Below are 18,511 nucleotides of genomic sequence, written 5' to 3'. Positions count from 1 at the left end.
ATCAACTCAATGAAATAAAACGAGAAGGCAAGATTAGAGAAAACAGGGTAAAAAGGAATGAACAGAGTCAACAAGAAATATGGGACTACGTGAACAGACCTAATCTACGTTTGATAGGTGTACCTGAATGTGACGAAGAGAATGCATCCAAGCTGGAAAATACTCTTCAGGATATTATCCAGGAAAACTTCCCCAACCTAGCAAGGCAGGCCAATATTCAAGTCCAGGAAATACAGAGAACACCACAAAGATATTCCTCTAGAAGAGCAACCCCAAGGCACATAATCGTCAGATTCGCCAGGGTTGAAATGAAGGAGAAAATACTAAGGGCAGCCAGAGAGAAAGGTCGGGTTACCCACAAAGGGAAGCCCATCAGACTTACAGCAGATCTCTCAGCAGAAACCCTACAGGCCAGAAGGGAGTGGGGGCCGATATTCAACATCCTTAAAGAAAAGAACTTTCAACCCAGAATTTCATATCCAGCCAAACTAAGCTTCATAAGTGAAGGAAAAATAAAATCCTTTGAGAACAAGCAAGCACTCAGAGATTTCATCACCACCAGACCAGCTTTACAAGAGCTCCTGAAGGAGGCACTACACATAGAAAAAAACAACCAGTACCAGCCCCTCCAAAAATGCACGAAATGGTAAAGAGCATCAACACAATGAAGAATCTGCATCAACCAATGGGAAAAACAGCCAGCTAGCATCAAAATGACAGGATCAAATTCACACATAACAATATTAACCCTAAATGTAAACGGACTAAATGCCCCAATCAAAAGACACAGATTGGCAAATTGGATAAAAAGCCAAAACCCATCAGTGTGCTGTATCCAGGAAACCCACCTCACAAGCAAGGATACACAAAGGCTCAAAATAAAGGGATGGAGGAAGATTTACCAAGCAAATGGAGAACAAAAAAAAGCAGGAGTTGCAATTCTCATCTCTGATAAAATAGACTTTAAAGCAACAAAGATCAAAAGAGACAAAGAAGGACATTACATAATGGTAAAAGGATCAATGCAACAAGAAGAGCTAACGATCCTAAATATATATGCACCTAATACAGGAGCACCTAGATACATAAGGCAAGTTCTTAAAGACTTACAAAGAGACCTAGACTCCCACACAATAATAGTGGGAGACTTCAACACCCCATTGTCAATATTAGACAGATCAATGAGACAGAAAATTAATAAGGATATCCAGGACTTGAACTCAGACCTGGACCAAGCAAACCTAATAGACATTTGCAGAACTCTCTACCCCAAATCCACAGAATATACATTCTTCTCAGCACCACATCACACCTACTCTAAAATTGACCACATAATTGGAAGTAAATCACTCCTCAGCAAATGCAAAAGAACGGAAACCATAACAAACAGTCTCTCAGACCACAGTGCAATCAAGTTAGAACTCAGAATTCAGAAGCCAACCCAGAACCGCACAGCCTCATGGAAATTGAACAACTTTCTCCTGAATGTTGACTGGATAAACACTGAAATGAAGGCAGAAATAAAGATGTTCTTCAAAACCAACGAGAATGAAGACACCACATACCAGAATCTCTGGGACACATTTAAAGCAGTCTTTAGAGGAAAATATATAGCAATAGGTGCCCACATGAGAAGAAAGGAGAGATCTAAAATTGACACTCTATCGTCAAAATTGAAAGAGCTAGAGGAGCAAGATCAAAAAAACTCAAAACCTAGCAGAAGACAAGAAATAACTAAGATCAAAGCAGAATTGAAGGAGATAGAGACACGAAAAACCCTTCAAAAAATCAATAAATCCAGGAGCTGGTTTTTTGAAAAGATCAACAAAATAGACAGACCACTAGCCAGACTAATAAAAAAGAAAAGAGAGAATAACCAAATAGATGCAGTAAAAAATCATAAAGGGGATATCATCACAGATGCCAGAGAAATTCAAACCATCATCAGAGATTATTACAAACAACTCTATGCACATAAACTAGAAAACCTGGAAGAAATGGATAAATTCCTGGACAGTTGCCTCCTCCCAAGCCTAAACCAGGAAGAAGTCGAAACCCTGAATAGACCAATAACAAGGTCTGAAGTCGAGGCAGCAATTAAGAGCCTACCACCCAAAAAAAGCCCAGGTCCAGATGGGTTCACAGCCGAATTCTACCAGACATACAAAGAGGAACTGGTACCATTCCTACTGAAACTATTTCAAATAATCCAAAAAGAAGGAATCCTTCCCAAATCATTTTATGAGACCAACATCATCCTAATACCAAAACCCGGCAGAGACTCAACAAGAAAAGAAAACTACAGGCCAATATCCATGATGAACATAGATGCAAAAATCTTCAATAAAATACTGGCAAGCCGATTGCAACAGCACATCAAAAAGCTTATCCACCATGATCAAGTAGGATTCATCCCGGGGATGCCAGGCTGGTTCAATATACGCAAGTCTATAAATGTAATTCACCACATAAACAGAACCAAAAACAAAAACCACATGATTATCTCAATTGATGCAGAGAAGGCCTTCGACAAAATTCAACAGCCCTTTATGCTAAAAACTCTCAATAAACTAGGTATCGACGGAACGTATCTCAAAATAATAAAAGCTATTTATGACAAACCAACAGCCAATATCATACTGAATGGGCAAAAACTGGAAGCATTCCCTTTGAAATCTGGCACTAGACAAGGATGCCCTCTCTCACCACTCCTATTCAATATAGTACTGGAAGTTCTAGCCAGAGCAATCAGACAAGAAAAAGAAATAAAGGGTATTCAATTAGGAAAGGAGGAAGTCAAATTGTCTCTATTTGCAGATGACATGATTGTATATCTAGAAGACCCTATCATCTCAGCCCAAAATCTCCTGAAACTGATAAGCAACTTCAGCAAAGTCTCAGGATACAAAATCAATGTGCAAAAATCACAAGCATTCCTATACACCAATAATAGACTTAAAGAGAGCCAAATCAAGAACGAACTGCCATTCACAATTGCTACAAAGAGAATAAAATACCTAGGAATACAACTAACAAGGAACGTAAAGGACCTCTTCAAGGAGAACTACAAACCACTGCTCAACGAAATAAGAGAGGACACAAACAGATGGAGAAACATTCCATGTTCATGGTTAGGAAGAATTAATATTGTGAAAATGGCCATACTGCCCAAAGTAATTTACAGATTCAACGCTATCCCCATCAAGCTACCAATGACCTTCTTCACAGAACTGGAAAAAACCACCTTAAACTTCATATGGAACCAAAAGAGAGCCCGCATAGCCAAGTCAATTCTAAGCAAAAAGAACAAAGCAGGAGGCATCACACTACCGGACTTCAAACTCTACTACAAGGCTACGGTAATCAAAACAGCATGGTACTGGTACCAAAACAGAGATATAGACCAATGGAACAGAACAGAGGCGTCGGAGGCGACACAACTTATCTACAACCACCCGATCTTTGACAAACCTGAAAAAAACAAGCAATGGGGAAAGGATTCCCTGTTCAATAAGTGGTGTTGGGAAAACTGGCTAACCATATGCAGAAAGCAGAAACTCGACCCCTTCCTGACACCTTACACTAAAATTGACTCCAGATGGATTAAAGACTTAAACATAAGGCCTAACACCATAAAAACACTAGAAGGAAACCTAGGCAAAACCATTCAGGACATAGGCGTAGGCAAGGACTTTATGACCAAAACACCAAAAGCATTGGCAACAAAAGCCAAAATAGACAAATGGGACCTGATCAAACTCCACAGCTGCTGCACGGCAAAAGAAACAGTCAATAGAGTGAATTGGCAACCAACAGAATGGGAAAAAATTTTTGCAGCCTACCCATCTGACAAAGGGCTGATATCCAGAATTTACAACGAGCTAAAAAAGATTTACAAGAAAAAAACAAGCCCATTCAAAAATGGGCGAAGGATATGAACAGATACTTTACAAAAGAAGACATACAAGAGGCCAACAAACATATGAAAAAATGCTCATCATCACTGGTCATTAGAGAAATGCAAATCAAAACTACATTGAGATACCATCTCACGCCAGTTAGAATGGCGATCATTAAAAAATCTGGAGACAACAGATGCTGGAGAGGATGTGGAGAAATAGGAACACTTTTACACTGTTGGTGGGAGTGTAAATTAGTTCAACCACTGTGGAAAACAGTGTGGCGATTCCTCAAGGACCTAGAAATAGAAATTCCATTTGACCCAGCAATCCCATTACTGGGCATATATCCAAAGGATTATAAATCGTTCTACTATAAGGACACATGCACACGAATGTTCACTGCAGCACAGTTTACAATAGCAAAGACCTGGAACCAACCCAAATGCCCATCGATGATAGACTGGACAGGAAAAATGTGGCACATATACACCATGGAATATTATGCAGCCATTAAAAACGAGGAGTTCGCGTCCTTTGTAGGGACATGGATGAACCTGGAAACCATCATTCTCAGCAAACTGACACAAGAACACAAAACCAAACACCACATGTTCTCACTCATAGGAGGGTGTTGAACAAGGAGAACACATGGACACAGGGAGGGGAGCACTATACACGGGGGTCTGTTGCGGGGGAGTGGGGGGGACAGCGGGGGGGGAGTTGGGGAGGGATAGCATGGGGAGAAATGCCAGATATGGGTGAGGGGGAGGGAGGCAGCAAATCACAATGCCATGAATGCACCTATGCAACAACTTTGCATGTTTTTCACATGTACCCCAAAACCTAAAATGCAATAAAAAAAATATATATATTTCTTTTATGATATTTGTTGCCCTTGATCCCATCACGAGTCATCCATATGAAGGTTATATTCAGTATATTCAGTGGGAACATAAACTTTCATTTCTCTGGGATAAATGCCTAGGAGTGCAATTGCTGAGTCATAGTTGCATATTTAATTTTAAAGAAATGACCAAAATATTTTCTAGAATAGCTATACTATCTTACATTCCCACGAGCAATGTATGAGTGATACAGTTTCTCTATACTTTCTCTAGCATTTGATATTTTCACTATTTTTTTATTTTAGCTAGCTATTGTAGTAATAAGTATGTAATATCATCTTGTTGTGGTTTTAATTTACATTTCCCTAATGGCTGGTAATACTGAATATCTTTTCACAGGCTTATTTGCCATTTGCATTCCTCTTTGGTAAAATATCTGTTGATTTTTTTTTTTTTTCTTTGAGACAGAGTATTGCTCTGTCACCCAGGCTGGAGTGCAGTGGTCTAGGCTCACTGCAACCTCTGCCTCCCAGGTTCAAGCAACTCTTGTGCCTCAGCCTCCCAAGTAGCTCAGATTATAGATGCTTGCCACCATACCCAGCTAATTTTTGCATTTTTAGTAAAGACAGTGTTTCACCATGTTGGCCAGGCTGGTCTCGAACTCCTGACCTCAAATGATCCACTACCTTAGCCTCCCAAAGTGCTGGGATTACAGGTACAAGCCACCATGTCCAGCCCATCTGTTGATTTTTAATTTGGTTATTTATTTCCTTATTGTTGAGTTTTGAGAGTTCCTTACATGCTTTGGGTATCAAGTCTAAGAACTCTTTGCTTAGCCCTAGATCCTGAAGACTTTCTCTTATGCTTTTTGTAAATATTTTATAGTTTTACATTTTTCATTTAAGTCTGTGATCCATTTTAAGTTACATTTTGTGTATTAGGTTGTGGTAGACAGAGATGTCCATGTCCTAATCTCTACAACCTATGAATATGTTAAGGTTGCTATTCAGCTGACTGTAAAATGGGGACATTATCCTGGATTATCTGAGTGGGTCCAGTGTAATTACATGGGTCCTTAAAAGCAGAACAGAAGGGTCAGAGAATGAGATGTGATGACAGAAGCAGGATCAGAGAGATACAGTGTTGCTTGCCTTGAAGATGGAAGAAGACAGCCAAGATCAAGGGAGTACGAGTATCCTCTAAGTAGATCTGTGCATTCAGTGGGTAATAGAAAATATTACTTTTATTTCTGCTTAAATTTGTACATTCATTGCGACTTTAAATTCCCCACTACTTTTTAATAGGAAGTGTTTTGTTGTTACTGTTGGTTTTGTTTGCATTTCAGAAGAGTATTTGAATGAAATTTTAGCAGAGAGTCAAATGTAGCCCCCAAAATTTATGTGACAGAAGGCTAACATTCTCTTTTTTAAAAAATATTCAGTTGACTTTGACTGTAGGACAAGCAGAACCTTAGTGAATGATCCTGATACTTGTACTAATTTTATTAGTTTTTAAAATGACAGCTTTGAGATATAATTCATATACCATAGAGCTTACCCACTTAAAAGTATGCAATTCTGTTATTTTAATATATTCACAGATATGTGCAACCAATCACCAAAAGACAATGTTTTCACAGTCTTCTAATTTTCATTGTTTCTGAGAAGTTAGCTGTTAATCCTATTGGGGTTCTCTTGTAAAGTGATGAGTTGTCTTTTCTTGCTGCTTTCAAGATTTTCTCCTTGTCTTTTTGGCTTTTAGCAATTTTCCTATGAGAAATCTATTTCTGGATCTCTGCATTTATCCTACTTGGAGTTCATTGAGTTTCCTGAATATGTAAATTAATGTTTTTCAGTAAATTTGGGAAGTTTTTCTAATATTTGTTATGCTCCTTTCTCGTTCACTTTTCCTTCTGGTACTCCCATTATGTATATGTTGGTGAACTTAATGGTATCCTACATTTCTCTAAGACTGTTTGTTCTTCTTTTTTCCATCTGTTCTTCAACTTGTCTAATCTCTGTTGACCTACTTCACATTCATTAATTCTTTTTTCTGCCTGTTCAAATCTACTGTTGAGGCCCTTCAGTGAATTTGTCATTTCAGTTGTACTTTCAACACCAGAATTTCCATTTGGTTTTTATACTTCCTATTTCTTTATTGATAGTCTCTGTTTTATAAAATACTGTCATGATTACCTTCCTTTATTTCTTTAATCATGGTTTTCTTTAGTTCTTTGAACATTTTTTTTCTGCCAAGCTCACTTTATTTTTTTTTTATATTTAATAATCAAATTATATTACTCCCTTTCTTTGAACAATTTGAAGGCTTTGCCTGTTAAAATTGACATGTGGTTGTATGGGTCATACTTTCCTGTTTCTTTGCATATCTCATAAGTTTTTGTTGGAAACTGGGCATTTTAGATAACATATTGTAGCAATTGTAGGTACTACCCCCTCCACCAGGGTTCTTTATTATTATTTGCTTGTTTACTTCTTTAGTAACTGGCTGGATTATTTTATTGAAGTCAATTTCCTGAACCCCCATTCTCACCCTGCAGTATGAAGCCTCTGGTGTTGCTCTTCAGGGTTACAAGCTTGGATATCCCCACGGTCACCCTGGGATGACAATGGTTTTGAGACTCTCCTTGGCTGTCTCTTTCCTTGACCACATCAAGCTGTTATGGTCTACTAATTGTTGACTGGTCACTCTGTTGTTTTAATCATGTCCTGGAACATAAATTGCTCCACAAAGTGATCCAATCAAATTAGGGCTCCTTTAAAGATAGTTCCTGAGATTTCTTCTGACCCCAAGAGGCCATCTCTTTCCCTGCTGTCTCTTTCCCTGGTTCTCTCTGGCATATTAGGCAGCCTAGGCTTGAACTGCTGTACACTCAGTTGCAAATGAAGTCAGTTTCATTGCAGGAGAATTGAAGCCCCCTATTCTATGCCATGCCTCTCTCCCTGGTAAAAATCTTTGAGCCACAGCTCTGGCGCAGGGGATGGAGACAAATGGTGAGCTTCCCTCTGAGTTTCAGCCCCAGGTCTCCCAGGTTTGCTTTTTCTGGTATAGAATCCCCACTCACAAGGTAGTACCAGGGCAGTCAAGGCCCTGGTATTCTTGGTGGCACAACACCCAAGGAATAGCCTCCATCACATGATTTGGGGGCTAGGTGGAAGAAGGGAGCCCCTACCTCTCAGTGACATTCTTCTGGAATGTAGCCTCAGCAAAAGTGGCTGGGAACAGGATAAATGATGGTGGCATCCTGTTCTTCCCAGGAAGAAAGGAGCTGAGAGCTGGGGGAGAAGGAACACTTGGCTACTCTACTCTGGCATGAGATCTGTGCTAGGAGGGAAGATGCAGGAAGTGGTTCTAGATCCAAATACTGCAGACTTTGACTCTACATTCTGAATTTTAGTAGATTTTCTTGAACAAGTACTTCTTCATTTGCTGTATGCCCTTAGGACCATTTCCAGAGACTTTAAATGTTTTTTTTTTTTTAGTTGAAATAACTTTCACCAGTTTCACTGGGAGAGGGTCGTCCATGGAGCTGCTCACACTGTTATGCCGGAAGTGGAACTCTATAAGCTTTTTAACATATGATTTTGTTGCTGCTACTCATAATCACTCAAAGTGGCCTTGTACATGGATTTCTACTTCCTCAGTAGATCGTAAATAGCTTGAAGGCAGTAGCCCTGACCTTTATTCATTATGGAATCATGATAGCCCCTGGTAGCATTTTGTATGTTGTGGCACATAAAAGAATGTTGGTCACTGACTGTATGGCTGTCTTTTCAAGTTTACATTTTCAGCACTTCCTTTGTGACTTAAAGTGCTTAACTGTGACTTAACTTTTTTTTTTTCACTCCAGTGCTAGTGTGTTCCCAGAGGGTGATGCTTCTTTTTAATCTGTCATTGGCCACACTCAGGGAAGTACACTTGAACCATTAGACGTTTTAGTACAAAGCATTTTTATTTACTCTTCACAACATAGGAGCTTTCTTTAACATTCCTTGTAGTGTATATATAATTATGACTTTAGATTAGGCTACTTATTTGGGATATAAGGACAGAAAGAGAGGGATAAAGGGCAGGCAGAAAATCAGTGTGGTCGTGTTCTTAAAGGTGGATGTGCCTCACTTGTTCTTTCTTCAGCCAACTACGTCCATGCTGTTCAACCTTGGCTCTTGATGGCCCTGCCCTCGTGACTGATTTTTCCTTTTCTGTTCTTCTCTTATTGGGGATCACTGGCTGATTATGGCCCCATGGCTGCCCCACCCTTTGTTTTGGTGGACAGTGGCCATGTGGCCACATCTGAGGCTCCAGTTAGTGCTGTACCACTCATCTTCTGTGGCTTGGGCTTCCTCCTAAGGCTAATGTGTAGCCTTTCTTAGTCTTTGACATGCTTTGTATTAAAAGATTTGGTAGTACTTTTCTCCTAGTACTCTAAGTCATTTGAGAGTATTCTTGACAAAAATCATTCAATTTGTGTAATTTGCTTGTTGCTACTTCGGGGAGCTGTGGGACAGTGTTGACTGCCCTCTAGGATGGGTGTGTGTGAACTATTTTATTCAGTGTTGTTCTTTTTCCCAGGATGCTCCAGGATGAAACGCCATAGGCCTCTCAGCAGCAGTGACAGTTCAGACGAGAGTGAGTAGAACCGGCTGGCAGCTGGTAACCTTTCTGTCTATATCCCTTGGGGATTTTTCCTTTGACTTGAAATCTACTGAGGATAAGCCATTTCATGCTTTTTTTCAATGGTTAAAAAATGTTTCTGAGAAGGAAAATTCAGGGCACCATTTTCTTACTGAAATTTCATTAGAGATAGATAAATTAGAAGAATTGGTTGTGTGTGGCATATAACTGTTTTCACTTTTCATTTACCTAAACAACAAAAGCCAAATCTAGTAATGCTTTAACACAGCTTCTCTAGAAAGGAAGAAAAGTACAAGATCATAAATTGTAGCCCCTAATCCTAATTGTAGTTTAGGTACTAAGTGTTTGACTGTGAATCAGTCATCATTTGTAAAAGGCAATAACCTTATTAGCAATAGTCTTTGGGGAAGTGCTGAAGGATACAGATTACTTAGTTCTTCCAGTTGTTTTTGGAGATACTTTTTCTCCAAGTGGAACACGAATTGTGTTATTCCAAAACATTATGAGTTGTGATTATACCAAATCAGATAATCTCATCCTTAGCATTGTTGAAGCTTTTGCACTGTAGCAGATCATCTATAAATGTGACTAAACTCCATCATGAGGCACTTTTCAGTGCAGTTTGACTGTTTTCTTCAGTGGTATGAGCTCTCTAGTTTCTCCATCATATCTTTCATATTCTCTTGGATGACATTTAGTTTTACGACATTTAGTTATTTTAGTAGGTAATGCATCTCAGTATTTTTTTCTAATTATCTTTTCCAGGTCCTTCCACTTCCTTTACTTCTGGCTCAATGTATAGGATCAAGTCAAAAATTCCAAATGAACCCAAGAAACCTGCTGAGGTGAGATCATATTTTCAATTTTTAGACTTAAGCTATGGTTCAGATGCTTGTCCCCCAAAACCTCATGTTGAAATTATATCCCAATGTTGGAGGTCCAGGCCTAATGGGAGGTGTTTGGATCATGGGAATGTATCCCTTATAAATTGATTAATGCTCTCCCAGTGCAGGGGGATAAGTGAGTTCTCACTCTGTTAGTTCCCTTGAGGGTTGGTTATTAAAGAGTCTGGCACCTCCTCCCATTCTCTCTTGCTGCTTCTCTCGCCATGTGATCTCCACATATGTTAGCTCCCCTTTGCCTTCCACCATGATTGGAAGCATCCTGAGGCCCTTACCAGCTGCCCAATCTTGAATATTCCAGCCAGCAGAACCATAAGCTAAATAAATTTCTTTTCTTTATAAATACTCAGCCTCAGGTATTCCTTTATAGCAATACTAAATAAACTAAGACAACTTTTAAAAAGATAGATGGCTGCCTCCTGCCTATATATCAACAATACCCAGAATCTGAAGATGTGAGGAATAAAGAATGTGTCAGTGGGTAGGCTTGTTTTCTGATGAACTTATTTTTTTCCAAGAAATATTCCATTTTCTATCTCCTTTAGGAGAACAATAATCTTCACACTGTGATTTCATTTTGGTGATGACACATAGTGCCTGGCTTTAGAATATTCCTCCCCTAACCAGGAAGTCAAAGAGAGCCAGACTAGGGAAATTGGGAAGGATCTAAAGATTTCCTGGCCTATGATTGGAAAAAGCTAAGTTAGCAGGTGAGGAGAGATAGTACAGAAAGGGATAGGTGAGTAGGTTGTGGGTGGACTACATTAAAAATCATCTGGGCCGTGGGCTGTGATGGGTCCTTACAGCCTTTGGAGCACTGGTGGACCAGAAAGAATAGGTGAATTCTTATGAGGCTAGTCATCTTCTGCGCAAAGGGCAGCAAAGTGCTAGGGTTCCCCTTAGACTTGATAGTGGTTTAGTGGATCCTACAGACGTTCCCTCTGTGATAATTAAATGGTGATAAAATGGCCTTGTATATCTTCATTTCTACTATGAGTAGACTTCCTTAGCTGTAAAGGAACAGATAATATATTAGTTATGTATTGCTACATTACAAATTATCACAAAATTTGTGTTTTAAAGCAGCACACAGTTATATCTCTGTTTCTGTGGGTCAGTAATCTGGGCATGATGTGACTAGATTCTCTGTTCAGGGTCTTTCAAGGCTGAAATGACTGTGGAAAATGGGATGTGTTCTCATCTGGAGGCTTGCCTACGGGAGAATTTGTCACGAAGTTCATTCATGTTGTAGGCAGAATTTGTCTCCTTGGAGCCGATGGACTGAGATTTCTGTTTTCTTGCTTGCTTTTGGTAGAGAGCGCTCTCAGTTTCTAAAGGCCACTTATAGTTCCTTGCCACATGGCTCTTTCCATAGATCCTCTCACAACATGGCAGCGTACTTTTTTGGAGCCAGCAAGGAGAGTCTTTCCCTCCAGTCAGCTAAGATGGAATGTTATATAACATAATATAATTGTGAGAGTGGCATCCCCATCACATTTGCTTTATAATGTGACTTAAAGGAATGACATCCCATCATGTTTGCCATATTCTGTTGTTTAAAAGCAAGTCATAGGTCCCACCACCTTCATGGAAAGGGAGTGACTCTTTGGGGGAATACTTTCGGGTGTGCACCAGAGGGCATTTCTCTCTTCCTTGAAGGTTACTTTTCATTTGTTTCTTTTGCCAGGAATGTTTCTGGGCACAATAGAATGTCAGAGTTTATATATGTCCATGTCATACAGAAAAACTTAGAGAATATAACACACAATAAACAGGAGTGGAATAAATTTCCCATCTGTCGAGAGGATACTTTGACTACAGGATGGTGAGAAAGAAACTTTGCTACCTACCCCTTTAGGAGGACAGGAAAGCTGGTCTTAGGACATAAGGCAATTCAAGGGCTTTGGGTTTTGAGGCCTACTGCCTCCCAGTCAGTGGTAATAGTAGTCTTTTTGTTGTAAGGGATAGGGGACCTGGGCTGCCAAAAGCAAATTGTTTTCATTTATAATTTCATATTCTGTTATAAAAAGGAAAACCTGGTAATGTTGTAGGACAAAACTAGCCTTTGCATTAGAAGAGCTTGATCTCATGTGCTGCTTTGCTGGCTTATTTCATCTCTCTGAAATAATTTGTCAACATAACATGGACATTATCATACCTACCTCTCATAGCTACCATTTATTGAAATTTTGTGTGCCAAAAGCTCTACATTAATTTGTTTCCCAAATTTAAACAATTATGAGACTCTCCTTGGATGCCTTTTTAAATTAATGATTCCAGACTCACCCTACCCTGTGACACTACTGAATTAGTATTTCCAAGAAAAGTGCCTGGAATCTGGATTTTAAAAAGTGACTCAGGTGATTTTTATAATCAAGCACATCAGGGAAATAGTATCCTCTTGTTCTATTCCTCTAATAATACCATAAAGTAGGTACTTTCCAGTTTTTTGTTTGTTTGTTTTGCAGGTGATGATGCTCAGAGAAGTTCAGTTACTTGCCTAGGGTCATTAAAAAAAAGCAGAACTGAAATTCAGGTTTTTATTCATACTGAATTCTGTTTTATTAACCAGTGTGCATTGGACATATTATATAGGGTACAATAATTGTATAGTAAACATTTGTTGAAACTTTGGCAGTTAAGAAATAAGGGACAACACCAGTGTTTTCTCATGAGTAGTTATAATCAAAATTTCCATAATGAAGTGAGAGCAAAACTCAAGAATAGAGAGAACAAACCTGGAATTGAACAGGGGCTGGGAACTCAGGCAGCAAGGAGAATATGGGAGGAACCTGTAAAAGAAGAGAAGTAAAAGTAAGTGGGAATTGGCAGAGGTGACAAGCACACACTACTTACAGGTGAGTTTGAAGGTGGCCTTTGAGGAATCAGGTGGAACCACTGTGAGTTCTTTTTTCCTATTTGGCTCCTGAAACTGAAGCAATATTGCCATTGGCTCTTTTTTTTTTTTTTTTTTTTTTTTTTTGAGATGGAGTCTTGCTTTGTTGCCCAGGCTAGGGTGCAGTGGCACAATCTCGGCCCACTGCAATCTCTGCCTCCCAGGTTCAAGCGATTCTCCTGCCTCAGTCTGCCAAGTAGCTGGGATTACAGGCACCCGGCTAATTTTTGTATTTTTAGTAGAAATGGGGTTTCACCATCTTGGCCAGGCTGGTCTCGAACTCCTGACCTTGTGATCCACCTACCTCGGCCTCCAAAAGTGCTGGGATTACAAGAGTGAGCCACGGCACCCTGCCACCATTGGCTGCTTTTTTCAAAGTGTCATTTTATGTCCTATTTCTAATAACAGAGTATCACTTTTCTCTCAATTTCTGATTTTCCTGGCCTTACTTACTGCCCCTGTTTGCTTCAAACAATTGTTTTAAGGTTCACTTAAGAAATACGACATATTTATACTCTTCTTTATTTCTGATGTCCCCATTTTTCTTTTTTGTTCGTTTGTTTCTGTTTGAAGAACTTCCTTTAGCTATTCTTTTAGGGTAGGTCTGCTGGTGATAAATCTGCTTAGTTTTCCTTCATCTGAGAATGTCTTGATTTCACCTTCATTCCTGAAGGATATTTTTACTTGATATAGAATTCTGGTTTGACAGTACTTTTCTTTCAGCACTTGAAAAATGTGCTACTTCCCTTGGTTTCTGATGAGAAATCTGCCCCCATTCAAGTAGGTTGTTCTCTTTGAGGTAGTCATTTCTTTCCCAGTTGTTTTTGAGATTTTTCCTTGTCTTTAGTTTTTAAAAGTTAGATTATGATGTACCTGGGCATGGATTTCTTTTTGCTTATCCTCTTTGGGCTTTAGTCAGCTTCTTGAATCTGTAGATTTATATCTTCCACTAAGTTTGGGAAATTTTCAGCCATTATTTCTTCAAATATTTTTCAACTCTACCTTCTTTTTCCCCTTCTTTTGGGACTTCAATTGCATGAATGTTAGATCTTTTGTTATTTTCCCAAAGGTACCTCAGGCTCTTCTCATTTTTTTTCAGTGTATATTCTGTTGATCAGATTGAATTATTTCTGTTGTTCATTGGTTCTGTCTTCTGTTCATTAATTCCATTCATTTGTTGAGCCTCTTATGAGTTTGTTATTTCAGTAATTGTATTATTCCATCTTAAGATTTCCATTTGGTTATTCTTTATATATTCCATTTCTTCACTGAGACTTTCTGTTTTTTGTTTCAAAAGTGTTTGTAATTTCTTGTTGAAATATTTTTATCCTGGATGTCTTAAAATCCTTGTTAGATAATTCTAACATTTGTGTGATCTCAGTGTTGATGCCTGTTGACTGTCTCTTCTCGTTCCCAGTTCTAGTATGATGAGTGATTTTCTGTTGTATCCTATTTTTTAGTATTATGTCATTAGACACTGAGTCTTATTTAAATTTTCTGTTTTAGCAGTCCTCTGCTATAACCACTTCAGTGGGGAAGATGGGTGCTGATTCTTTACTACCTGTTATAGAATTCCTAACCTCCCTATCCTAGCTCTTTCTCTCTCTGGGAAGCAGGGCTGGGGAATGTCTACTACTTCAAAGAGGTGGAAATTTCTACCACCTTGTTGCCCCCACTGATGATGGGGGCTGTGGTGGTAGTGAAGGTACCACCTTACTGATGGGTGATGGTAATAGCCCAGGCTCCCTACGCAGTCTGCCAACATCACATTGAGGAGGAGAGGTGCCTCATTATTGCTAGGAGGGAGTAAACATCAAGACCTCTCAGGTGATGTACATTGACACTCCAATAATCACCCTTTTTAAAAAAGCGTTTTTTGACATCTTTTCTTGAAATATAATTCTCATAGCATACAATTCACTTTTTTTTTTTTTTGAGTTGGAGGCTGGAGTGCAGTGGCATGATTTTGGCTCACTGCAACCTCTACCTCCCGGGTTCAAGTGATTCTCCTGCCTTAGCCTCCCGAGTAGCTGGGACTACAGGCACGCACCACCACGCCCAGCTAATTTTTGTATTTTTAGTAGATGGGATTTCACCAGGATGTTGGCCAGGATGGTCTCGATCTCCTGACCTTGTGATCCTCCCGCCTCGACCTCCCAAAGTGCTGGGATTACAGGCATGAGCCACTGTGCCCAGCCTACAATTCACCCATTTTAAGTGTATAATTCAGTTGGTTTAGTATGTTCAGAGTTGTGTAACCATTACCGCAATCATAATTTAGAACATTTTCATCACTCCAGAAAGAAACCCCTTATCCATTAGCAGTTATTCTCTAATCTCCCTACCTGTAACCCCCTGGCAACCACGAATTTACCTTCCTTCTCTATGGGTTTGCCTATTCTAGACAGTTCATATAAATGGAATCATACAATATGCACCCTTTGTGTCTGACTTCTTTCACTGAACATAATGTTTTCACCTTTCATGTTGTAGCATGTATCAGTACTTCATTTCTTTTTATGACTGAATGATACTACATTTTATCAGTATACCACATTTTGTTTATCTGTTCATCATTTGATGGACATTTGAGTTGTTTCCACTTTTGGAGTATTATGAGTAATTCTGCTATGAGCATTCAGGTACAAGTTTTTATGTTGATGTATGTTTTCAGTTGTCTTGACTATACACATAGGAGTGGAATTGTTGGGTCATATAGTAACTCTACTTAACCATTAACTATTTGAAGAACTACGAGGCTGTTTTCCAAAGGGCCTCATCATTTTTCAGTCACACCAGCAATATATGAGAGTGTTTGAAATTTGTTATTGCTGTGAGCACCAGAGACTTCAGATTCTTCTAGTGACCCTGTTTTTGTCCCTCCTCTTGGCTTAAGGTCTCTTTGTGCTTGTCCTCATAGGAATTTTGTCTCTTGCAGCTCTCCCAAGCTGTTAGCCAATGTTATTATCCCTGAAGTCTTTAGCATAGTAGAGGGCATGGGGGAGGGGCAGCATTCTCTAATCTTTTCATTAATTCTTAGCCTTTAGGGTCCATAGCAGTCCGGTTTCTGGGGGTGGAGGTGGTGGTGGGGAACGTAGTCTTCACAGGTAGAGCTTTTTTGCCCCTGCCCCCATTCCCTTATTGGCCTGTATTAGGTATCTTCTGATGTTCTCAGCCTTTGTCCTTGAGGTTCTCTCTCCTGTAGATAAAGACTTTTTGCCCCTTAGGTAACACAGGGAGGCTGAGGCTGGATGCTTTCCCTTTTCTCAGCAGTAGTGAAATTATACCATTGCCCTCACTTGATACCTTTCTCCTGCAGATGAAGCCTTTTTTTTGGTAAGGGAACCAGGACACTAAGCACCGAGTACTCAGACAGACAACACTGCTCTGGTGCTTTCTCCAGGTACCGCCCCCCTGGTCCCACCCCATCTTCCCTGTGTGAGCCTAATTGAGTTCCTGAAGAAAAAGCTTGCAAGCAGGTGGGGCCCTCCAGTAACTACAGCCCCCAGGAACTTCATATTCTCATATCAGTCCCCATGCAGCATCCAGTGATTCAAAATTTCTAGTTTAATGTTCCCTGCTGTGGCTTCTGCCACAGGTAAGCAAATGCTCTGCCCTGTGTCTCCCTGCAGGCACCTGTCTCTCTGAATTGGCTATTTATGCTATGATTCATTTCTCTGATGGATTCATGAAAATTTGTTAATTTGCTGCCCGTCCTGCCATTCGCTTATTATAAAGATGGGAGGCTTTTTGTTTTGTTTTCTGACTACAGGTCTGAGATAAAACCAGAATTCTTGAGCCTTATGATTTTACTAGGAATTAGTCACTGAAGTACAATATAAATTATCCTTTTTGCAGGGGATTAATTGGCTGCATTAAAAGATACATGTTTTCTTTGCTATTTAGTGTATCAGTGAGATTCTTATGCATGCCTCCCTCTGATTTAACCTGTAGAGAAGAGTATCTAAGGATATGTGAATCCCCTGTATAGTTCAGGGGCTTTGTGTACCTTCTGGAAATTGTATACAGATTTTTAAGGGTATGTTTTTGTTAATTTTTTTTCTGAGATAGTAGCCTTCATCTGATTCTTAAAAGGGCCCATACTCTAAAGGTTTTTGTTTTGTTTTGTTTTGTTTTTTTAATCCGTAGAAAAAGTACATAGTAACTGGCTGGGCGCTGTGGCTCATGCCTGTAATCCCAGCACTTTGGAAGGCTATTAAAAAGTCTTCCATTCTTTATCAAAAGCCAGGATATTTTCGCCTACTAGTCTGGCATGTAAAACATATCAAACTTCCTTAAAACATTGACTCCAGCCAGGTGCGGTGGCTTATGCCTGTAATCCCAGCACTTTGGGAGGCCGAGGTGGGCAGATCATGAGGTCAGGAGTTCGAGACCAGCCTGACTAACGTGGTAAAACCCTGTCTCTACTGAAAATACGAAAATTAGCTGGGTGTGGTGGCATGCACCTGTAATCCCAGCTACTCAGGAAGCTAAGGCAGGAGAATTGCTTGAACCTGGGAGGCGGAAGTTGCAGTGAGCAGAGATTGCTACATTGCACTCCAGCCAGGGTAACAGAGCAAGACTCCATCTCAAAAAAAAACAAAAAACAAAAAACCACACATTGACTGCATATCATCTGTAGGCCTGGAGTCTGATTATGCAAGACTTTCATAGCAACAGAATGAAAGCTCATATATTTTAATTCAATGGAGAGCGCTACATACTCTCTAGTAAAGCCTGTTTACATCATTGTACCTATATTTCTAACAAGCTTAATTATTTGGTTTTCTGACCTACAGAAAGTAAAAAGCATTAAACTGCAAGCACATACTTGTTACACAAAAAGGGACACTGAGGAAAGGGAGACTAATTTGTAAAGCAGCCTTCAAATGTTATTTCTTGTGCGAAAATTGCTCAGATCTCGAAATCAGACTTTGTTGCTCCCTTCTCCATTACACCTCTGTTTGATATGGGGGAAAGGGAATAATCCAACTTAAGCAACCCAAAGGTACATTGCTTTATAGTAATTGATGTTGCAGTTGGTGTTAGCCCATAGCCATCAAAATGTTCTATTTATTCTTTATAAGAAACCTGAGAATTATTTTAAACTATTTGAAAAGTATTCCCATGTGCTTTAAAGTTTTAAATTTAGAAGTTGAATAAGCTTTTTGATTCATTGAAAAAAATCAGTGTGGGATGCAATATCTTGACAATACTGAGTACCTTTGTTAATAAGAACAGAGTTTTTAAGGCTTTTAGGCACAGTGTTCTTTGCTAAGTTTTCTCTGTTATTCTTGTGGATAATCTGACAAC

General features: G+C 39.4%; 1 protein-coding gene across 2 annotated transcripts in view; it reads left to right on the top strand.

Moving 5' to 3' along the window:
- Positions 1–18,511, top strand: part of JADE3 (jade family PHD finger 3) — a 166,490-nt gene that overhangs the window by 72,151 nt on the left and 75,828 nt on the right. For both annotated transcript variants that reach the window (XM_064364386.1, XM_064364388.1), the window contains 2 exons: positions 9,338–9,394; positions 10,166–10,245. In XM_064364386.1, coding sequence (XP_064220456.1) covers positions 9,349–9,394; positions 10,166–10,245 — 126 coding nt within the window. In that variant the 5' untranslated portion in view covers positions 9,338–9,348. The remainder of the gene's footprint in view (positions 1–9,337; positions 9,395–10,165; positions 10,246–18,511) is intronic.

This window comes from Aotus nancymaae, unplaced genomic scaffold, assembly GCF_030222135.1.
Source record: "Aotus nancymaae isolate 86718 unplaced genomic scaffold, 86718_ANA_hifiasm-v0.15.2.pri h1tg000058l, whole genome shotgun sequence".
Taxonomy (NCBI): Eukaryota; Metazoa; Chordata; class Mammalia; order Primates; family Aotidae; genus Aotus; species Aotus nancymaae.
This window is presented reverse-complemented; position numbering and strand designations above follow the sequence as displayed.